Genomic DNA, 17,851 nt, shown 5'->3' on the forward strand with positions numbered 1-17,851 from the left:
GATGTTAGAATAAAATGTAAACATTTTGTCTATATATTAATTTTTTTAAACGTAGAACATTTTGTCCATTTTTGTTTCCAATGCACGTTGAATATTTTCTAAATACATGAGGAACATTTTGAATATATCTTAAATATACATTGATTTTTCTAAACATATGTTGAACAAATTTTATACATGATGAGCTTGTTCTAAACATGTTTAGTTTTTGAAAAATTACAGGAATATTTTTCAAATGCGTTTACACTTTGTAGAAAATGCATAAAATAAATTTTAGGAGGACATGATTATTTTATATATGTGCACACACACATATTTTTTAGTTGTTTATTATTAAAATTGTTATCTTTATATAAATTAGTAAGACAATTTATTTCTTTTAAATATAATAAAAAGTTTTCGTGTCTGTCTGAAAATATATTACTCCCTCCGAGTGAGTAGTGTATTTTAACCTTTTGTTTTTTGAGGGCATTAGTGTATTTTACATTTTTAGCTAAAAAACCTGCGCTACTTGTGCCGGCCCATGAAAGACGTGCGTGAGCGACCAGGTCGTATCGCTCGCAGCGGGCGGTGTATAGTAGCTCCCCTTCGTCGCTCTACTCGCCAGCTCGGATTGAAGAAAGTGTTGCTCGGGGCCCACCACGAGCTCGCGATACGCAAGCCCATAATTCCTCTTCCCCTCTGTGTCTAAAAAAAATAAATCAAATTCCTCTTCCCCTCTTCTGCTCCGGCGACTCGCCGATGTCCTTACCGCTATCCGGCCACCGTACCATCCTCCTTCTCATCCTCATCGAGCTCCTAGTCCCGCTCCGGTGCGCGGGGGAGTCGGCGACGTGCCTTGCCGTGTACCGCGAGGGCGGCGCGCCCGCGGTGTACCAGTCCGCGCACTGCCCCCGCTGGACCATCCTCTCCGACGGCGAGGGAGATGGGGATAAGGGCTCCTCCCCCCCGCAGCCGAGGAGGTGCCATGTGGCGGCTCACCGTGGCCGCCGCCGCTCCCAGGAGGACCGCGCCGTCTGCGCGCTCGGCATCCGCATCCCCTTCATAGGTACCTGCACAACACGGAGTTAGTAAATCAAATCCGCAATTTACACGCGGTGTTGCATTGCAGCTATGAGGGGGAAGGACGAGGGAGTATTGAGAAATCATGTGCAGTTAACCAGAACTTCCAGGATTGTACTGGCGACCTTGCTTATTAATTAGAATGCACTTATTATTATGCTTCATGAACTCTGAGCTAGAAATGAGGAATGAAAACAGTATTCTGCTTCTGGTTTACTGGTACTATGATTTTTACTCCTGAATGTTAGTTGGCATCTCATGTCAAGAGAGTGTAGTCACTAAGAAATTGTAAAATGGGAGTGGGAAGCTGGATATCATGTTGGAAGGATCATAGTTTGTGAATGTACTGGGCGCTTTCTGCAGAATAGTTTCCGGCAGAGTTTATTAGGCCTAGCACAGCATCTTTTTCCTGCCATTAAGGTTGCATATTGTGAGACTGCGAGTTGCTCAAGTTGACTAGTGCTTCATGACTCATATGTCTAGGGATAACAAGCTGCTATTAGCCTATTACGTAGTCAGCCAAATGATTTGTAGAAATACTTTTCAAAGTGCTTTGGTCATTGTGATTTTATGCTCGATCCTTTAACATGCACCCTGTTCATTTGTAATCTGATCCTGGTTAACTTGCTATATTATACAGAGCAAATGAGGATTAAAGAGGTGGATGTAGGAGTGATGGCAATATTTGATGGTCATAATGGAGATGAGGCCAGTGAGATGGCTTCTAAGCTCTTACTGGAGTACTTGTTGCTTCATGTTTATTTTCTTCTTGATGGTATATACTCCATCATGTTCAGAAACTCAACTGGAAAGCTGACACATAAGGAAGTTACTATTCTTAACAGTGTTCTTAACCTGTACAAAGAGGATCAGTCCAATCACGGCCAGAGGTTTGTCTTTTATCATGCCCTTTAATCCATGTAAATAGTTCTGGTTGTGTTTACACTATGGAGTTACATCCTGTTTACAACATGATGATTTTGATGTTTCCTTGATCTCCGAATGCTATTAAAGTATTAATGTTTATATGCCACTTTCAAAGAATCTGAACCTTGTTTTCAGGGAAATAAAAGTTGTTCATGGTTCTAAAAAAGTGCAGGTCATGTTGGACATCACCCACTATTCTAGATCGATCTTTTCACATGGAAATTCTGAAGGAATCATTATTGAGGGCAGTTCAGGATATTGACCTAACATTCTCCAAGGAAGGTCTCATTTTCGTAAGCAAATTTAAACTTCATTGTGCACGTTCGTAAGAATTGAAAAGAGTTATTTGGCATCTGTAATGCAGGAAGCTTTACGAAAAAATTTCAAGTCCGGTTCAACAGCTACTGTGGTCTTGATAGCCGATGGCCAAATCATAACGGCTAATGTAGGAGATTCAAAAGCATTTTTGTGCTCACAAAGTCATGCCCCATACCGCCAAAAGAGTTAGTCTTCTTTCTTTTATTATTTAAATAACTTACCCAAATGGATGTTGCTTATTCTGGATGTTTAAGCACTGATACTTCTGTCCTGTCAACTACTCTCCTACTCTTGCTGGCAAGCATTTTCTTGCATTTTATTTTCTCCCTCCCCCTGTTACCCTGTCTCTCCAGATCCCATACTCTTTCAGTCTCATACATATTACAGATTTATAGGCTATATTTATCTGGGCTGAAAATATCAAGGCATACTACTAATGTTATCCTAATTCCTATCCTCCTTGGATCCATGTTTCTTTGAGCAATGTTTATAATAGATTGTATGAGACACGATTAGCACTGTCTGGTGATCCACATTGCCTCGGTATGGGATTTGACATCCTTGTAGATAATGCTGCAGAAACCAAGTGGCAATCTGGGAGAGTATAGGTGCGCCATGACTTTGGCGAAAAAACAAAAATCAAAATCACCATAATATAGCCGAAGTACATATGGTGAGAAATGTTGAAAACGCCACATTTTAGCTTTTAACTGTAACTTTTGAAACTGCCACGTTGCATTGTTCATGTCGTGATGCATCATTATCTCTTGTCTTAGCATGGCCTTAGTTTTAGTACAAGCTTCTCCTCATTAGACATTAGTGCATGCTTTGCTGTTAGGGGGCCTAGCCTTCATCCTTTTATGTGACTACCTGCATGTGCATTAGTCTTAAGACATTGCCTAGCTGGCTGTGTTCAATAATCGTTTTTAATCTTTTCTAGGTAGTTTAGGGTAGTATAGTTTTTCAGTTTTGTTCTTGCTTTTGCTAGTTTCTTTTCCATTTTGGTTGTTAGTTTCGCCCCATCATGGTGCCCCTTCTAATACAAAATGACATGAATTTTGATGCATGTTCAAGGAAAAACAATTCTGTACTTATAATATCATGGTAGAAAATTTTCTGTTAGGCTACTGAGTAATAATTTAGGCAGGTTGCAGTAACCAAGACCAATATTGGTTCATTTATTATGGATCAAATCATGAAAGAACTGTGGTAACAAAAATTCTTCACTTCTAGACTTCTAGTTGAACAGGAGATGCTCCAAAATTACACATTTTGCTGCTTCATACAGATAATACCTTCTGCTTTAAATGGTCTCTACATCCTGATCTGCTTGTATGATGACTTGCACTGTGGACTTGTGGAGAAACAATAATCAGAAAGCTTCCATTATCAGGGAAACGGAGAAGAAAGAGAAACTCTAGCAATCATGAGGACTTTGCTTTGGCAAACTATGGTGGACCACTTTACAATGTAAAGGAGTTAACCAGGGACCATCATCCGGATAGAGAGGATGAGAGAAGGCGTGTAGAAGCTGCTGGTGGTTATGTTCTTGAGTGGGCTGGTGTATACCGTGTTAATGGTGAGCTCGCACTATCTCGAGCTATTGGCGACGTGCCTTTTAAACGGTTAGTACGCAATCTATTGAGTTCTTTTTCTCCAATTATGTATAACCTACCAGTTTCCCAAGGTTTTTAATGTATTGGAGTTTGCATCTTGAAAAATAGAAAAGTTACATATAGCCCTACTGCATTTTATTCAAGAGTAAATTTCACCAAACTGCAAGTATCGTGTACAAAGTACAAACTCTCAGAAAACTACGGATTTGGGGATCAATACCAAGAACTATAGATGGTTCAGTTTTATGATTTATCACATAACTGCATGTTGTAGGGTGCACTGAACATTCCATTTGGTCTACTAACTTGGGCCACAAGACGGCCTCTCAAAATAGTGCACCAGTTCCAGGCAACGAGATAAGAGCTGATCAATTGGAATTTACTCATAGAACCGCTGCACAATTCTCTGAGGATGGCTTGTGCGCCCAGATGGTCAGTCCGCACCGGAAGTCGGTGCACGATGAAAATTGATGTAATTAATCACGGAACCTGTAGTTTTAAACCTGTCATTCTGCGAGTTATAGTGTTACTTACAGAAGAGATTTAGGATCTTATTGGTTTGGGATGTATCTCTGTTAACTGGAAATATTAAAATAAGTTGTTACAGTCCGGCTCTGTATTATGCATGGCACCCCATCCCTGTTCATTAAGAAAGAATGAACTAGTCTTATATCTCCCAGAGTCCTTGCTCTAGTTTGTCTCTACCCCCAGCAGGCACAAGTGTTATTCTTTCTTCAAGTCGTTTCTGTCCAACCTCACTATGACAGATGCTTAACCCCATTACTTACTAGCATACATGGGCAACATTATTTGATTTGAAGTAATCATAACAAAGCCAAATAAAAGAATGCTCAACATATACAGACAGTATGAAGTGTGCATACTGAGCTCGCCCAAACTCAACATGCACAGCCTCAACATGACACTCCCCTCACTGGGTTGAATGTGGACGCCTGGACGGCATAGTGAGAACTGAGAAGAGTTCTCAGAAAGCTGAATGGCCACCATTCTGTTCATCGCTTCATTGTCCAGACTCCAGAATTAAGGAACCAACTAACTAAACACCCACTAAGCATTGACCCTAACCAAGGACTGTCCAGTATACTAGGCTCTCAATAACTCTAGACACACATTCTTGTACTTACAAATAGAAAACTTATCAAAGAACTGTACTTACTACTTACTACTTAGTTGTTGATACCTTGTATCAATCACAATGGTAACAAAAATTCAAACCATCGTCATAGTTTTATCTGGGTCCCCAGCTGTTCAGCTCCATTTTTGGCCTGGTACCCATTTTGCTCTGGACTTACTTGCACAGTTGCTTCCAGCGATGGAGCTAGCAGTATAGCATTGAGGTCAGCTGACCCCAAATAAATTCGGGGAATCCTATGGTCAACCACTATTCCTCCATAGAGAACTAGAGTTGAACCCATGGCGTAAATGAAGGTGCCCCACTACAACTCTTGGTTGGCGTCGTCCCTGGACGCTTCCTCAGTTCCCCTCCCTCCAAGTGCCCCGCTTAGGGTCCGCCACTGGCTCCAGGCTACTGGTGCCATGAGGATATCTCTGTCCTATGCCCCTTACATGCAATGATGTGATGTGACACCCACATCTCGTCTTCGCTGCGCTGGTGGTGCACCGATGCCACGTGGAGGTCGGCAACTAGTGCATGGTGATTCCAGAGTTGCAGTGTGTGCAGGGTCAGTTGAGGCAGAGGGTGAGGGTAAGGCCTCAGGGTTGGGAGGAGACATGATGGTGATTAGGGCCTGGTGGTGATAGTCATCCGATTTAGGTTAGGGACTGGGAAGGGGAGTGGAGAGCAAACGAGGAACACCGACTTGAAGTTGAGATCTTGTGGAGCAAGGCACTGGGGCTTCATGTTACAAGTGAGATGCAGGGATGGCCCATCTGTCGCATAGGATGGGTAGGGAGAGACCAACCTGAGACAGAAGGGTGATTAAACTTTTTTACAACAGAAGAGATGTTTTACTAGATCCCAAGGCAATCTGCAATGAAATCGATGAAAATATCAAGCCAGTGAGAGGAGCATTTGCAGATTAACTATTAGAATATTGAGACAGCCAGAGTATCGTGGCATAGAATTATTTGATACTACGTCTGTAACTTAATATAGGACTTATTTTGACACTATGACAGTGTCAAAAAACGTCTTATATGAAGTTACGGAGGGAGTATATCTGTAGATAGCCCATGCAGAAGTTTCAGATGACTAAGAATTTATGTCTGTGGCTTGTTGAATGTGACGTTTTGATGTTCAAAACTCTCTCTCTCTCTGTTCCTTGATATCTTAGTTGCATGGACATGCTGAATTGTTCTGGCTCATTCTTATTGTAGGTATGGTGTAATATCGACACCTGAACTGACAGGGTGGCAGCTTCTGTCAGCAAACGATAGCTTTCTTATTGCCTCCTCTGATGGTGTCTTTGAGAAAATGAGTATGCAAGATGTTTGCGACATGATGCTGTATGCGAAATATGGTGTTAACCAGGATTTTGAACCCCTTGCTGTCATGCAACAGAATTTGGCGGATTTTATAGTTCATCTTGCTTTACAGAAAGGCACAACAGACAATGTAGCAGCTGTGGTTGTTCCATTGGGATCTCCTAGTAGCTCTGGAGCTAGAATAGAAGATTGGCACCATCTTGAAGAAAATTCAGTGACATCTGTTTTGCCTTTACAGACCATTCCATACCAACACAAGTCAGGTAGGCTTAGTCTCTGATTACTTATATTTGTTAATTGCAACTACTCTGTAATTTGTATGTTGCAATTTTATTTGAAAGCATTTGTATTTTGTTTGACTTTAATCATAACAAAACTGTAATTTCACCCACCGATTGCAGATGACTAATAAAGTAATAATTTGCTAATCCGTGCATTTTCTTATCAGTTTGGTTCAAGTTTCCTTTCAATCTTAAGCTGATTGATGTTTGCATGTTAGTCAGTTCCCTGTTATTATTATGTTGGACACCCTAAATAGGTATGCTGAAATATTCACAGGAGGGTCACGTTTTTTAAGGGGAAACATGACTCCTTGTGCTATGATGTTATCCTCTTCTTTTGCTGCCCTGTTGCTACATTCTGTTTTATCCAAGTGATTGTTTGTTATTGAAGTGATTGTTTGATATATAAGTACACATAACTGGATTGATTCTGTGAATCTGAAGTTCTAATTTAGTTAACTTGTATTGACCATTAGCCTACCCATCAAATTTCGTTGTTTCACTTTCTGCACTCAAAGGTTGTTCAATGTCTCCTGTGAAGTCTTTCTCTGTCCGTATTTACTTTTGTTGACATGTATTTCAATGTATTTGCAGACGATGGGGTTAGTTCAGCTGTTATTGAAATGGAGTATTTCAAGCGCTCATCGGCAAAGTTCCAGAGATTCTTGGTAAGTGGGAAATATATTATGTCACTGTCTGCCCTGAAAGTTAGATATTACCAATTAAAACAAAGAGAATTTACATTCCATGTGCGGTGTGAATGGAAACTATATTTCACTTAGCATGTTAGTGTTCTGCATGAACTTGGAATTCTTTGACAAGAAAGCCCTATCTTCATTCATACTTTCCTTTATTAAGCTACATGTTCAATGTCTGTTGGAGTTTATTGTGGAATCTTTTATGCCATTAATTGTATTTCTGCCTGCTCTGAATTAGGTTGATGCAAAGCTTAAGAGACTCGGTTGTTTCTACTTATCTGAGAGTCTTGATGAAGACATGGACTTTATATTTAGGGTACCCAAGGACTATCAGCATGAAGGAGTCCATGACTTCAATCACATGGCAACTGAAAATGTGTTATCTTCTGATGGTGAGTTACCTTTTTCAGGGATGCATCTTTTTTTAGCAACAAGGTCATTTTTTTTTCCTTTTCTTTGTAGGGTTTTAGCTTGTTGGAGGGTGTAGTCTTATTTCAATGGCTTAGTAATCTTCTTTTTAAGACTTGATAGTTGATACATATTGATTTGCGCATGTTTGAGTTTTTTTTTTAATTTCGTTTCTATACATTTGATTTTTGATCTTAGACTTTGGGTACCTGAGATAGACTTGGATTTGTAATGTGATGCTTGCTTGCTCATGCCCTCAGTTGTAAAAATTTTCTACATTGGGGTACAGGAAATCTTGAAAAATACAAGGACAGAAACTTTTGCTGGCACCTTGTCCATCAAGATGATGAAATGGGACGGTGTACTAGTCCTGAAGGGTTTGCAAATTATTTTGGCTTGCTTGATTCTGTTTCACATAATGGAAGCAGATCAAGCAGTTCACATGCATTTGGCTATAAGATAGCTGACATCAGGTACCATTTCTATTGTTGAGCATCTTCCTGAGTACCCTTTCAGCATATTCGGATAACAACCTGTAGATGTTTGCTGAAGTTTAGATTATTTGGTTTAATTGCTTTTTAATCGTCATCCTTCACGTGAAAAGTGATATTATTATATTTCTTACTGGTAGAGTCTATGCCAGTCAAACTTCCGCCCGAAATCACTTATACATATATTATCTTGTTGTACTTTTGCTTTCAAGTTTTAGGTGATAACAAGTGCAATACATCTATTACTTTTCCAAATGAAGAACCACACGTAAGTGGATATTATTATATTTCTTACTGGTAGAGTCTATGCCAGTCAAACTTCCACCCGAAATCACTTATACATATATTATCTTGTTGTACTTTTGCTTTCAAGTTTTAGGTGATAACGAGTGCAATACATCTATTACTTTTCCAAATGAAGAACCACACGTAAGTGGTAATTGCACAGCAGAAAGATATTACTTTATACTCCCTCCACCCTGAATTAGTTGTCTTAGATTTGTCTAGATACGGGCGTATCTAGACACGTTTTAGTGTTAGATACATCCATATCTAGACAAATCTAAGACAACTAATTTGGGATGGAGGTAATAGTTTATATTCTGATTATCGCTGTATTTCATTCATGAATGTACCATTAGTGAAATGATGGAAGAGTTGTTTGTGGCACAATTTATTGGTCAGGTGAGGTGTCAGGTCAGGTGTAAGGGCATAGTTCGAGAAGAGCTGCTGGAGATAGTTTTTTTTCCTTTGAAACCATTTTCCTCACATCAAGTTGCGTATAATCATTTTCATGGTAATAGTTCAAGTCATGTATACATAAGCATGAGCTTTTCCTTTTTGTAATGATAATTAGGTACAAGCTGAAGAGAAGATTTGATCGTGGTTCATATGGTGAAGTCTGGTTGGCATTTCGTTGGAACTGCTCTGATGATGTAGATGTACATAAAGATCCTTCCCACTTTAGCACTATACTTACACCAGACTCATATAATTGCACAAGTTCAAACACAGCATCGTCATCTGATGAAAATCATGGCTCAGACATGATAGATGGTGATTTATTCATATTGAAGCGCATAATGGTAAGCCCACTATTCTTTCCAATGAACTATCTGCCATTCTGTCATGTGCTCCCATTATCTAGTTTTAGAGGTACAGTGATTGATCCTACTTGATGTATTTTGATTCACGCTGCGGTAGCTGGTAAGTGCTAGGAGCCACTAATCTGCTGAATGTTTGATGTTCATGCATATATTAGTTTTCACCGAATGCTGGGTTTTGATATTCTTGCTGTGGTTCAAATGATCATATTGGGCATAATGACCATATCGGGCATCTTTGGCATTTCGAATTTTTCCGCTAATGCATAAAAAAGGGCAGCGCGGTGCATGTAGCTCCCGCTTGCGCAAGGTCTGGGGAAGGGTCCGACCACTTTTCCGCCATTGCATGTGATACATTTAAGAGCAACATTGTCCTTACCCTACAATAAGTAAGATTCTTGAAAAGCTTTATTGTCCTATCTCTCTCTTGACTCTGGTGCTTGGAAACTGCAGGTGGAAAGAGGAAATGCTGCTTACTTGAGTGGATTGCGGGAGAAGTATTTTGGAGAATTATTTTCAAATGCTTCAAAAACCCTTGAAGTTTTGTCAAGGATGGAATCATCATCTGCAACGTTTCCGATGGACATGCAATTCATTGAATATACCTTTCCAGAACAGAACATCTCAGCTGTTGAAGAATCACTGAAGCATGTGGCTAGGTTTATAGAATCTTTTGAATCAGAATCAAGGGAAATATGGCTTGTGTACCGCAATGAAGGCCGCTCATTGTCAAAATTGTTATATGCTGCTGAAGAAACAAAGTTAGTTACTGGTGATGATAATGAGAGGGTCAGATATATTCAAGTTCTGCAACCATCAAAGTGGTGGTATTGGTTAAGGACTACTAAAGCTGGGCAAACGCAAATGCAAAACCTCTTATGGCAACTGGTATGCTTATTCTAATCTTTATAGTCCTGTAAACGAATGTCACGGCTGCCCCTTTAGGTGCTTCTCACATAGTTTATTGTGGTTTTAGTCATTGTGAAATCCTATATAACTAAATAGTTCATCCTCATTATCTCTATTATCTTAACATGCACATATGCCACCTCATCAAAGGCCCACCACAACATGCATGAGGAAAAAAAAATCCATTATTAGTTGATCCCATGCACACATCCCCCTCATCACACATGCCACCCCATTAAAGGCGCACTCAACATGCATGGTAAAAAGTTTTCCATTATGTTATGCCACTTATATTGAAAGTATTTTTTGACTACACAATAATCAAATACTCCTTCCGTCCCATAATATAAGATGTTATTACAACCAATGTACTCATATATTGGTTGTAATAACATCTTATATTATGGGACGGAGGGGGTACAATATATAATATTCATTTTTAGTAGCAGTGGGCAAGAGCGGGCGCCCACGGCCTACGCGTCATTCTGCCGCCCACCTGGGACGTGCACTAACTTGTATCTAACCTCCTAGGAGGATTGTATCAAAACTCCATCTTTTCAATGCAATGAAATGCAAAAGCCCTTTGCATTTTCTCGAAAAAAAAAAGTTTTAGTTCATATATTATTATTTCAACTATGCATGTTTCATACAATCATATTACTAAAATATATTTCAATCAATTCCCGTAGCAATGCGCGGGGCATTCTCTAGTTTAAATAAGTTAACCAGCATTCTCACATAGGTCGTTGTATTTTTTTTACCTCTCTTTAATTAAAAAAGGAAGACATAATTTTTAGGGTGCTGGCTTGTTTTTTATGATTTCATACGTAGTAGATTAATATACATTTCTATTCTTGCTTCTTGTTTCAGCTGATGGGTCTGAAGGCATGTCATGATCGTAACATCACTCACAGGGATATTAAACCTGGTAAAAATTCCATTGACTTCTACTCTTTAGTTCCTTACCACACTAATTGAGCCGAACATAGTCCCCCATCTTCCCATCATTTTTTCCAGACATATTCTATCAACGAGTTGTGTTAACATGATTTGTGTTATGCCTTGGTAGAGAACATGATCATCTGCTTTGAGGATTTGAAGACGGGAAAATGTTTAAGAGAGATTCCATCTGAAGCAACGGAAAACAAGCTGAACATGTAAGAACTAAGATGTTCTATGAGATGTACCTCTTACAGTTAGGTTGAGTTTATTTATCTTCTACTTGGATATTTCACTTTTCTTGATAGTTGGATGACAAAATTCTAACGACATTCGGATAGCTTAAATGAGTGTTGTAGGCGTGTATGCAGGTTCCACATGAGTTTTTCAAGCACCCTACTTTTTATAGAAATATTACCAAGTAGTCAAAGTGGATAACAGTAGCACAATGTTTATAAGAAATTTACCTCACATGCACAGTAGTCTAGCTCTACCAGCCCTAAAGAATACGTTGGCCAAGTTTCCCGAACAAACAATAATGTTCTTCATTTCTGTTTCTCATTTGCCAACAAGTCGCTAAAGGGGCCAGTGTAGAGAAAGTTCAATTATATGACATATACCATCACATGGCTTGAAGTGGTGTGCTCTTGCTAGGTGAACTTCAGTTCTAACTTGAGATATTAATACTCAAACTGTGACATGGTGAACTGTCATGTTTGCACATATAAAAATGTTAGCAGGGTGTTGCATACTTCTGGCACTACTCACTGACTTCTTATATGCAGGCGTCTTATTGACTTCGGCAGTGCCATTGATGATTTCACTTTGAAGCATCTTTATGGTTCAGGGCCTACTCGGTGTGTGATAATTTTCTCCCTATTATCATTTATCAGAGCATACATTTATGAGGTTGTTGGGCTTATCATTTATCAGAGCATACATTTATGAGGTTGTTGGGCTTTAGGCACTGAACACTTATTTATTTTTATTTTTTGGATGTTGCAGTTTGAAAATCGTCATCACTTCTTAATTAGGTTGCTCTGTAATGCTTCTCCATTTTATCTCCTATATGATCATTGTGTAACTCAACCATATATTTTAAAAAATCATAGTACTTGAATTCTTGACCGCCAATGATGTTGTATGTTTAGGTTTGAAGAACGTAGCCTCTTTCATTGAGTTGGCATGTACACTTTAGTGCTTCAAGACCTTTCTGTAAATGTTAGATTCATTTTGGACATAGATCTTACAATCAAATATGTGAAAATATGACCTTTTGTTTCTAAAAGTTCTTTTGGAACTGAATGTATCTTTAAGAGTTCAATGAACTAATCCATGATATATTTTTCGAACGGTTCTACACGCTGGTTACAAAGTTGAAGCACGTGAACTGTATGACGTGCAGGATTTATGAATTTGTTAGCTAGTATGTGTGTTTTTAATTTTAGATTTTTTTCAAGTAATTTCTTTATTTTCTCATCATGTTTATGCCAATGGTTAATTTTTAGAGTAGGTTCTTGTGCCAACTTGCATGATTTTCCACTTAATGGACATGTTCAGTGCCGAACTGCAACATTTTGTTTCTCGAAAAAGGTGTTTTTCCATGCTAAGTACTTTGGACATTATCTGGCCGTCAATTTACTGCCCAGTATTCTTTTAGCAGTTGCAGACAGCTATACTCTACACTGTCCAACATGCTTGTTGAAGAAGACTGCATGATCCTGCTTTCTTTTATTTCATTCCATTCTAATCCTAGTTTTGAACTCAATTCTAGGTCTGAGCAGACTTTTGAATACACTCCTCCAGAGGCACTCCTTAATTCAAGCTGGTTTCAGGGATCAAAAAGTGCAAGACTTAAGTATGTCTCTGTCCATTTGTTTTACTTGTGCAAATACTTCCCTGTGCCACCATTGTCAGCACAGCCGCACTGAAAGTCATTGATATTCTCATTGTGTTGTTTACAGATATGATATCTGGAGTGTTGGAGTTGTCATGCTGGAGTTGATAGTTGGTTCTCCACATGTTTTCCAGATAAGTGACCGTGCACGTATTTTAATGGATCAACGCCTTGAAGGGTGGAGTGAGGAAACAAAGGAGCTTGCATACAAGTGAGACACTGTTGTGGTTTTTGATGTGTGAGTTATGAAGTACATTTTCTGTTCCTAGATTAGCGAAGCTGGTATAGTTTGCAACTTGATTCTCATACCAATCCTAAGAAATCAAATATGTTCATTGTGAATGAAATAATACAAACATCATTTAGGCTCATGGAACAAACCAATGCTGTAAGCCAACATAAGAAATTGATGCCCTAAGCTGAAGTGAGTGATTAATAGCAGAACTCAGATTTTTCTTGAAATTCGACCTTCGACACAGAAAACTACAAAAAAATGGTTTTCTAACAATATATAGCATCTTAGCTAAATGTCTTTTTTAATTATCAGCATGTCACAGTGCCATAATACAATTTGTCTGTTTTGGGGCACTGCTGAACCATTAGTGTCAACTTGCTTGATTATTTGAATTATGGTGATTCCAAATTATCTGTGCAGTATTATTTTTCCTGGTAAATGCTGTGGAGTATTGAGACGTAGCGTTTCTTCTATCTTGTTATGATGTTAGGTTGAGGTCTTACATGGAACTGTGCATTTTAGTACCGGGGATTTCTACGCAGCAGCAAGGCAGCATTAATTCCGAACGGGTTAGTACAACAACTACATTATCTATTGATTAACTTGTAATGATCGTGTGCATTATATGTCATTCTCTTCCAAAAATGTCAGATAAATGCCTGTGTTCACATAGTTGTTCAGGACGGCAAAATTCAGAAAGCTATATTTTTGGCAGAGATTTTTTTTCCAGGAAATGCACAGATCTGCATATACATCCTTTATTATTCCCTGCGTCGACCTATTCTGTCATTATTAGTTTATTACTATGCTTTAAGCTTCGACATCACCTGATTCCTTCTTTCCTTTTCATTATTTAAGGGCCACGGCGGGTTAGCTTCTTGGAAATGCTCTGAAGAATCATTTGCCCGTCAAGTGAAAATCCTAGACCCTCTTAAAATGGGGTTGGTATTTTTTTCTTCTTATCACCATTTTCTGCAGACCCCGATTATTCAGTTCCTCATATCTAATTGTACCACATTGCTAACGTATTCCAGCTTTCCTAATTTGTGGGCATTGCGACTAGCGCGCCAGCTACTAGTGTGGCATCATGTAAGTGTCTTGAACCCAGTTCTGCAAAAGAGGCATTTTGTACCCTTTGTTTCAATAGAATCTGGCTATTACGAATGCGTGATGTGGAATAGTTGCTACATGATGTGAAAAACCGTAGCAGTTATGAAATATCTCCGTCAGGAAAGTTCAATTACTATGCATGTAGGTAATAAACCTCACTTGGGGCAGTATTCTGTTATATGTAACAAAGATTCTGTGCCTAATGTTGTCTAAGTTCTAATACCTCTTATCCTGATAGGAGTTGTTTTAACTGTGGTCCCACACCCAGGTCTCAATTGAACAAAAGGATGAAGATTTATCACAGCAATTAGTGGACATAATGTGCAGTTGTGCATAATAAGGCACTGATTAGGCTATGGCTGTCCCATTTTCGGTCCTGTGGGTCCTATTAAACTTGAAAAGAACCATGTTAAACCATAATTTGGCCAATTGAGTTTGATCAAGTTAAACAATAATGCAGTTCTTAGTGTGATTTTACCATTTTCTTTGTTTCCATTGATTTAACATGCAATAAATTACCTGTCTCGCAGGAGGACCGTCTAAGCGTTGATGAAGCATTGAACCATCCGTACTTCCAACAGCCACCATAATCGATAGGCCATGAATAGACCATGAAGAGATGTAATCAGACAGCCTTCAATAGGTCTTTCACGTTTAACTAGCTTCGTTTGGCAAGGTTGTTGAACGGAATCGTAAATCCTGCCCATCAGATGCTGTAAATATCACACAGTGCAATGCAACGTAGGCAGAGAAAGATTGTTGGAAGGTGGAGAAACACTTGTATGGATCCAAAATGAATGCAAGGAAGAAGGTGCATTTGAGGACTTTCCGCTGTTCCGCAGATATGTGCTTATTAAGACATGACTGGCTAGATTCAACAATGCCACAACGTGAACAATTAACGGTTTGCATCAGGAGTACTACTTGTTGTGGAACGTATAGTATACTGAGCTCACCAGTTGTTTGGTTCACAAAGTGGAAGCACTGGGACATATAACAGAAAATAAAAATATAGCGTTTTAGTTTTTGTTGTGCCGCTTGTCTGGGGTCATGTATTTATTTGGCGTTGTATCAACTTCTTGATGAATTTACATGTAGATCTCACATCGCATATGCTGACCGAGGCTTGAGCTTCTTGTAATAGCCCATGACCAACACTTACGTTAGATATTGATTGTACATCATGTGCATCTCATAAGCATCATATGGCATTTTATTAAGGATTAATTTTAATATATTTTACTAAACTAAGCTCTGTTTTTATTTGCCATTGTATTAAATGGTGAATAACTAAAGCCCCTTCGCTTCTGGTGTTCTACACCTAGCCCCACCTCCAAACCTTGCACACGGTTTCATGTAATATTTGGGAGCTACCTAGATTATAAATTATTTCATAATTTTGTCCCTCCTCTAACACCTAGCCTTAGTTTAATTCTGCCTATGTTGTCTCTACACAGTCGGTCCCAAACTTGGGTAAGGAGAGGGGGTTGTGATAGGCCTTGCGAGCCAATTTCAAAACTCAGTCACTCTTATGGAGATGAAACCTAGAAGACCATTGTTGGAGCGTAACCATCTGAGCGTCACGCCATATCGGAACCCAGGTGTGGTGTTAAATGGGCAACGGTCGGGTCGTCACCTCCTTGGTGGAGCGTCATATCTTGATCTAGATACTGCGATAAGTGAGCAAGGATCATGTCGCCATATCTTTAGTGGTGCGCTACATGGACGCCCAGGTGTAGTAACAAATGAGTAATTGACTCGACGAATGTGAAAGGTGAGGAAGCTAGCCGAGCCTATTGGGGTTCGCTTAGGTAGTTGGAACGTAGGGTCCCTGACATGTACATTAGGAGAGCTAGTTGATACAACAACGGGAAGAGGTGTTGATATCATATGCACCCAAGAAACCAAATAGAGGGGACAGAAGTCAAAGTAGGTGGACTGATGGAGGATACTGACTTTAAGATGTGATACACGGGAACAACTACAAACAGAAATGGAGTAGGAATCTTGATCAACAAGAGCCTCAAGTATGGAGTGATGGACGTCAAGAGGCAAGGAGAACAGATTATCCTTGTCAAGCTGATAGTTGGGGACTTAGTTCTCAATGTTATCAGCATGTATGCCTCGCAAGTAGGCCACAATGAGAGCACCAAAAGGGAGTTTTGGGAAGGCCACGAGAACATGGTTAGTAGTGTACCTATTAGCAAGAAGTATGTGGTGGGGGACCTCAATGTCCATGTGGGTACATCTAACATATGTTTTGAAGGGGTGCATGAGGGCTTTGGCTATGACATCAGGAATCAAGGAGATGTCTTAAGATTTACTCTAGCCTACGACATTATCGTAACTAACACTCTCTTTAAAAAGAGAGAATCCCATCTAGTATCTTTTAGTTTCACTAGTCAACTTAATTTCATCCTCCCAAGGAGAGAAGACATGCATGCTTTCCTAGATTGTAAATTGATACCTAAAGAGAGTGATATCCCTTAACATAAGCTTTTGGTGGCTAACTTTCACTTCCGGATTCATGTCCAGCGGGATAAGCACGCCAAAGTCGCTATAACAAAGTGGTGGAATCTCAAGGGGGAAGCAACTCAATCTTTTAAGGAGAGGATTATTAAGGAGTACCCTTGGGAGGAAGAAGGTGATGCAAACAATATGTGGATGAAGATGGCGAATTGCATTCGTAAGGTGGCTTCAGAGGAGTTTGGGGTGACCAGACGAAGTAGATGCAAAGCTAAAGATACCTGGTGGTGGAACAATGATGTCCAAAAGACTGTTAAGGAGAAGAAAATCTGTTTCAGATGCCTACACCTGGATAGGAGTGCAGACAACATAGAGAAGTACAATGTGGCAAAGAAGGCCGTGAAGCAAGCTGCGAGTGAAGAAATGGGTCAGGCATATGAGAACCTCTACCAGCGCTTAGACACGAAGGAAGGAAGGGACATCTATAAGATGTCATTGTCCCAGACACGGAACCGTCGCGTCCAAATCGAACACCGCGTGAAGGAGGAGCCATCGTCCCCGCCGCAAAACCTCGATGTCTACATCGAATGATGCGTCATGGAGGAGCCTCCATCCTCGTCGCGTCGCTAGCCATGCATCCAGTGGCACCCAACCACCGTCAAGGAGGAGTTATACTCCTCGTCATCTTAGTCATGCACATGCCTCGAATACTACTTCAAAGGCGGCGGGTCGTGTAGCGCGTCCTCCACCTTCTCTGGGGGCTCGAAAGCCCTCATTGAGGCGGAGCAGCGCTCGATCTCCTTCGCCAAGACGTAGATGGCGACAGACTAGGTCCTCGCCAACGAGGAGCTCACGATGGTGTGAGCCTTGGACCAGTCTAAGACCACCAAGGAGAACGCTGCCCGCTGCCGCCATCAAACCAGCC

General features: G+C 39.9%; 2 protein-coding genes across 3 annotated transcripts; both read left to right on the plus strand.

The window, feature by feature from the left end:
• Window positions 1-660: 660 nt before the first annotated feature.
• LOC125525492 (uncharacterized) lies at window positions 661-15,487 on the plus strand. Of its 2 annotated transcripts, XM_048690488.2 has the most exons (20): window positions 661-1,048; window positions 1,703-1,952; window positions 2,162-2,271; window positions 2,358-2,492; window positions 3,701-3,932; window positions 6,282-6,652; window positions 7,265-7,338; window positions 7,607-7,760; window positions 8,066-8,249; window positions 9,124-9,352; window positions 9,824-10,258; window positions 11,150-11,207; window positions 11,349-11,436; window positions 12,004-12,075; window positions 12,993-13,076; window positions 13,183-13,326; window positions 13,841-13,919; window positions 14,209-14,291; window positions 14,385-14,439; window positions 14,991-15,487. In XM_048690488.2, exons 1-20 carry the CDS (start codon window positions 742-744, stop codon window positions 15,048-15,050), a joined length of 3,204 nt encoding a protein of 1,067 aa, XP_048546445.2. In that variant the 5' UTR covers window positions 661-741; the 3' UTR covers window positions 15,051-15,487. The 2 variants fall into 2 exon arrangements, with proteins under 2 accessions (XP_048546445.2, XP_087394018.1); XM_087537892.1 differs by lacking the exon at window positions 661-1,048 and having other exon boundaries at window positions 1,844-1,952; window positions 2,125-2,271.
• A 1,010-nt stretch (window positions 15,488-16,497) lies between these two features.
• Window positions 16,498-17,517, plus strand: LOC147960520 (uncharacterized). Its single transcript, XM_087533396.1, has 2 exons — window positions 16,498-16,803; window positions 16,996-17,517. The coding sequence occupies exons 1-2, from the start codon at window positions 16,498-16,500 to the stop codon at window positions 17,515-17,517; spliced, it is 828 nt and encodes a 275-aa protein (XP_087389522.1).
• Window positions 17,518-17,851: the final 334 nt, after the last annotated feature.

The sequence above is a fragment of the Triticum urartu genome, chromosome 7A (assembly GCF_056163025.1).
Source record: "Triticum urartu cultivar PI428250 chromosome 7A, HENAU_Tu73, whole genome shotgun sequence".
NCBI classification, from domain to species: Eukaryota; Viridiplantae; Streptophyta; class Magnoliopsida; order Poales; family Poaceae; genus Triticum; species Triticum urartu.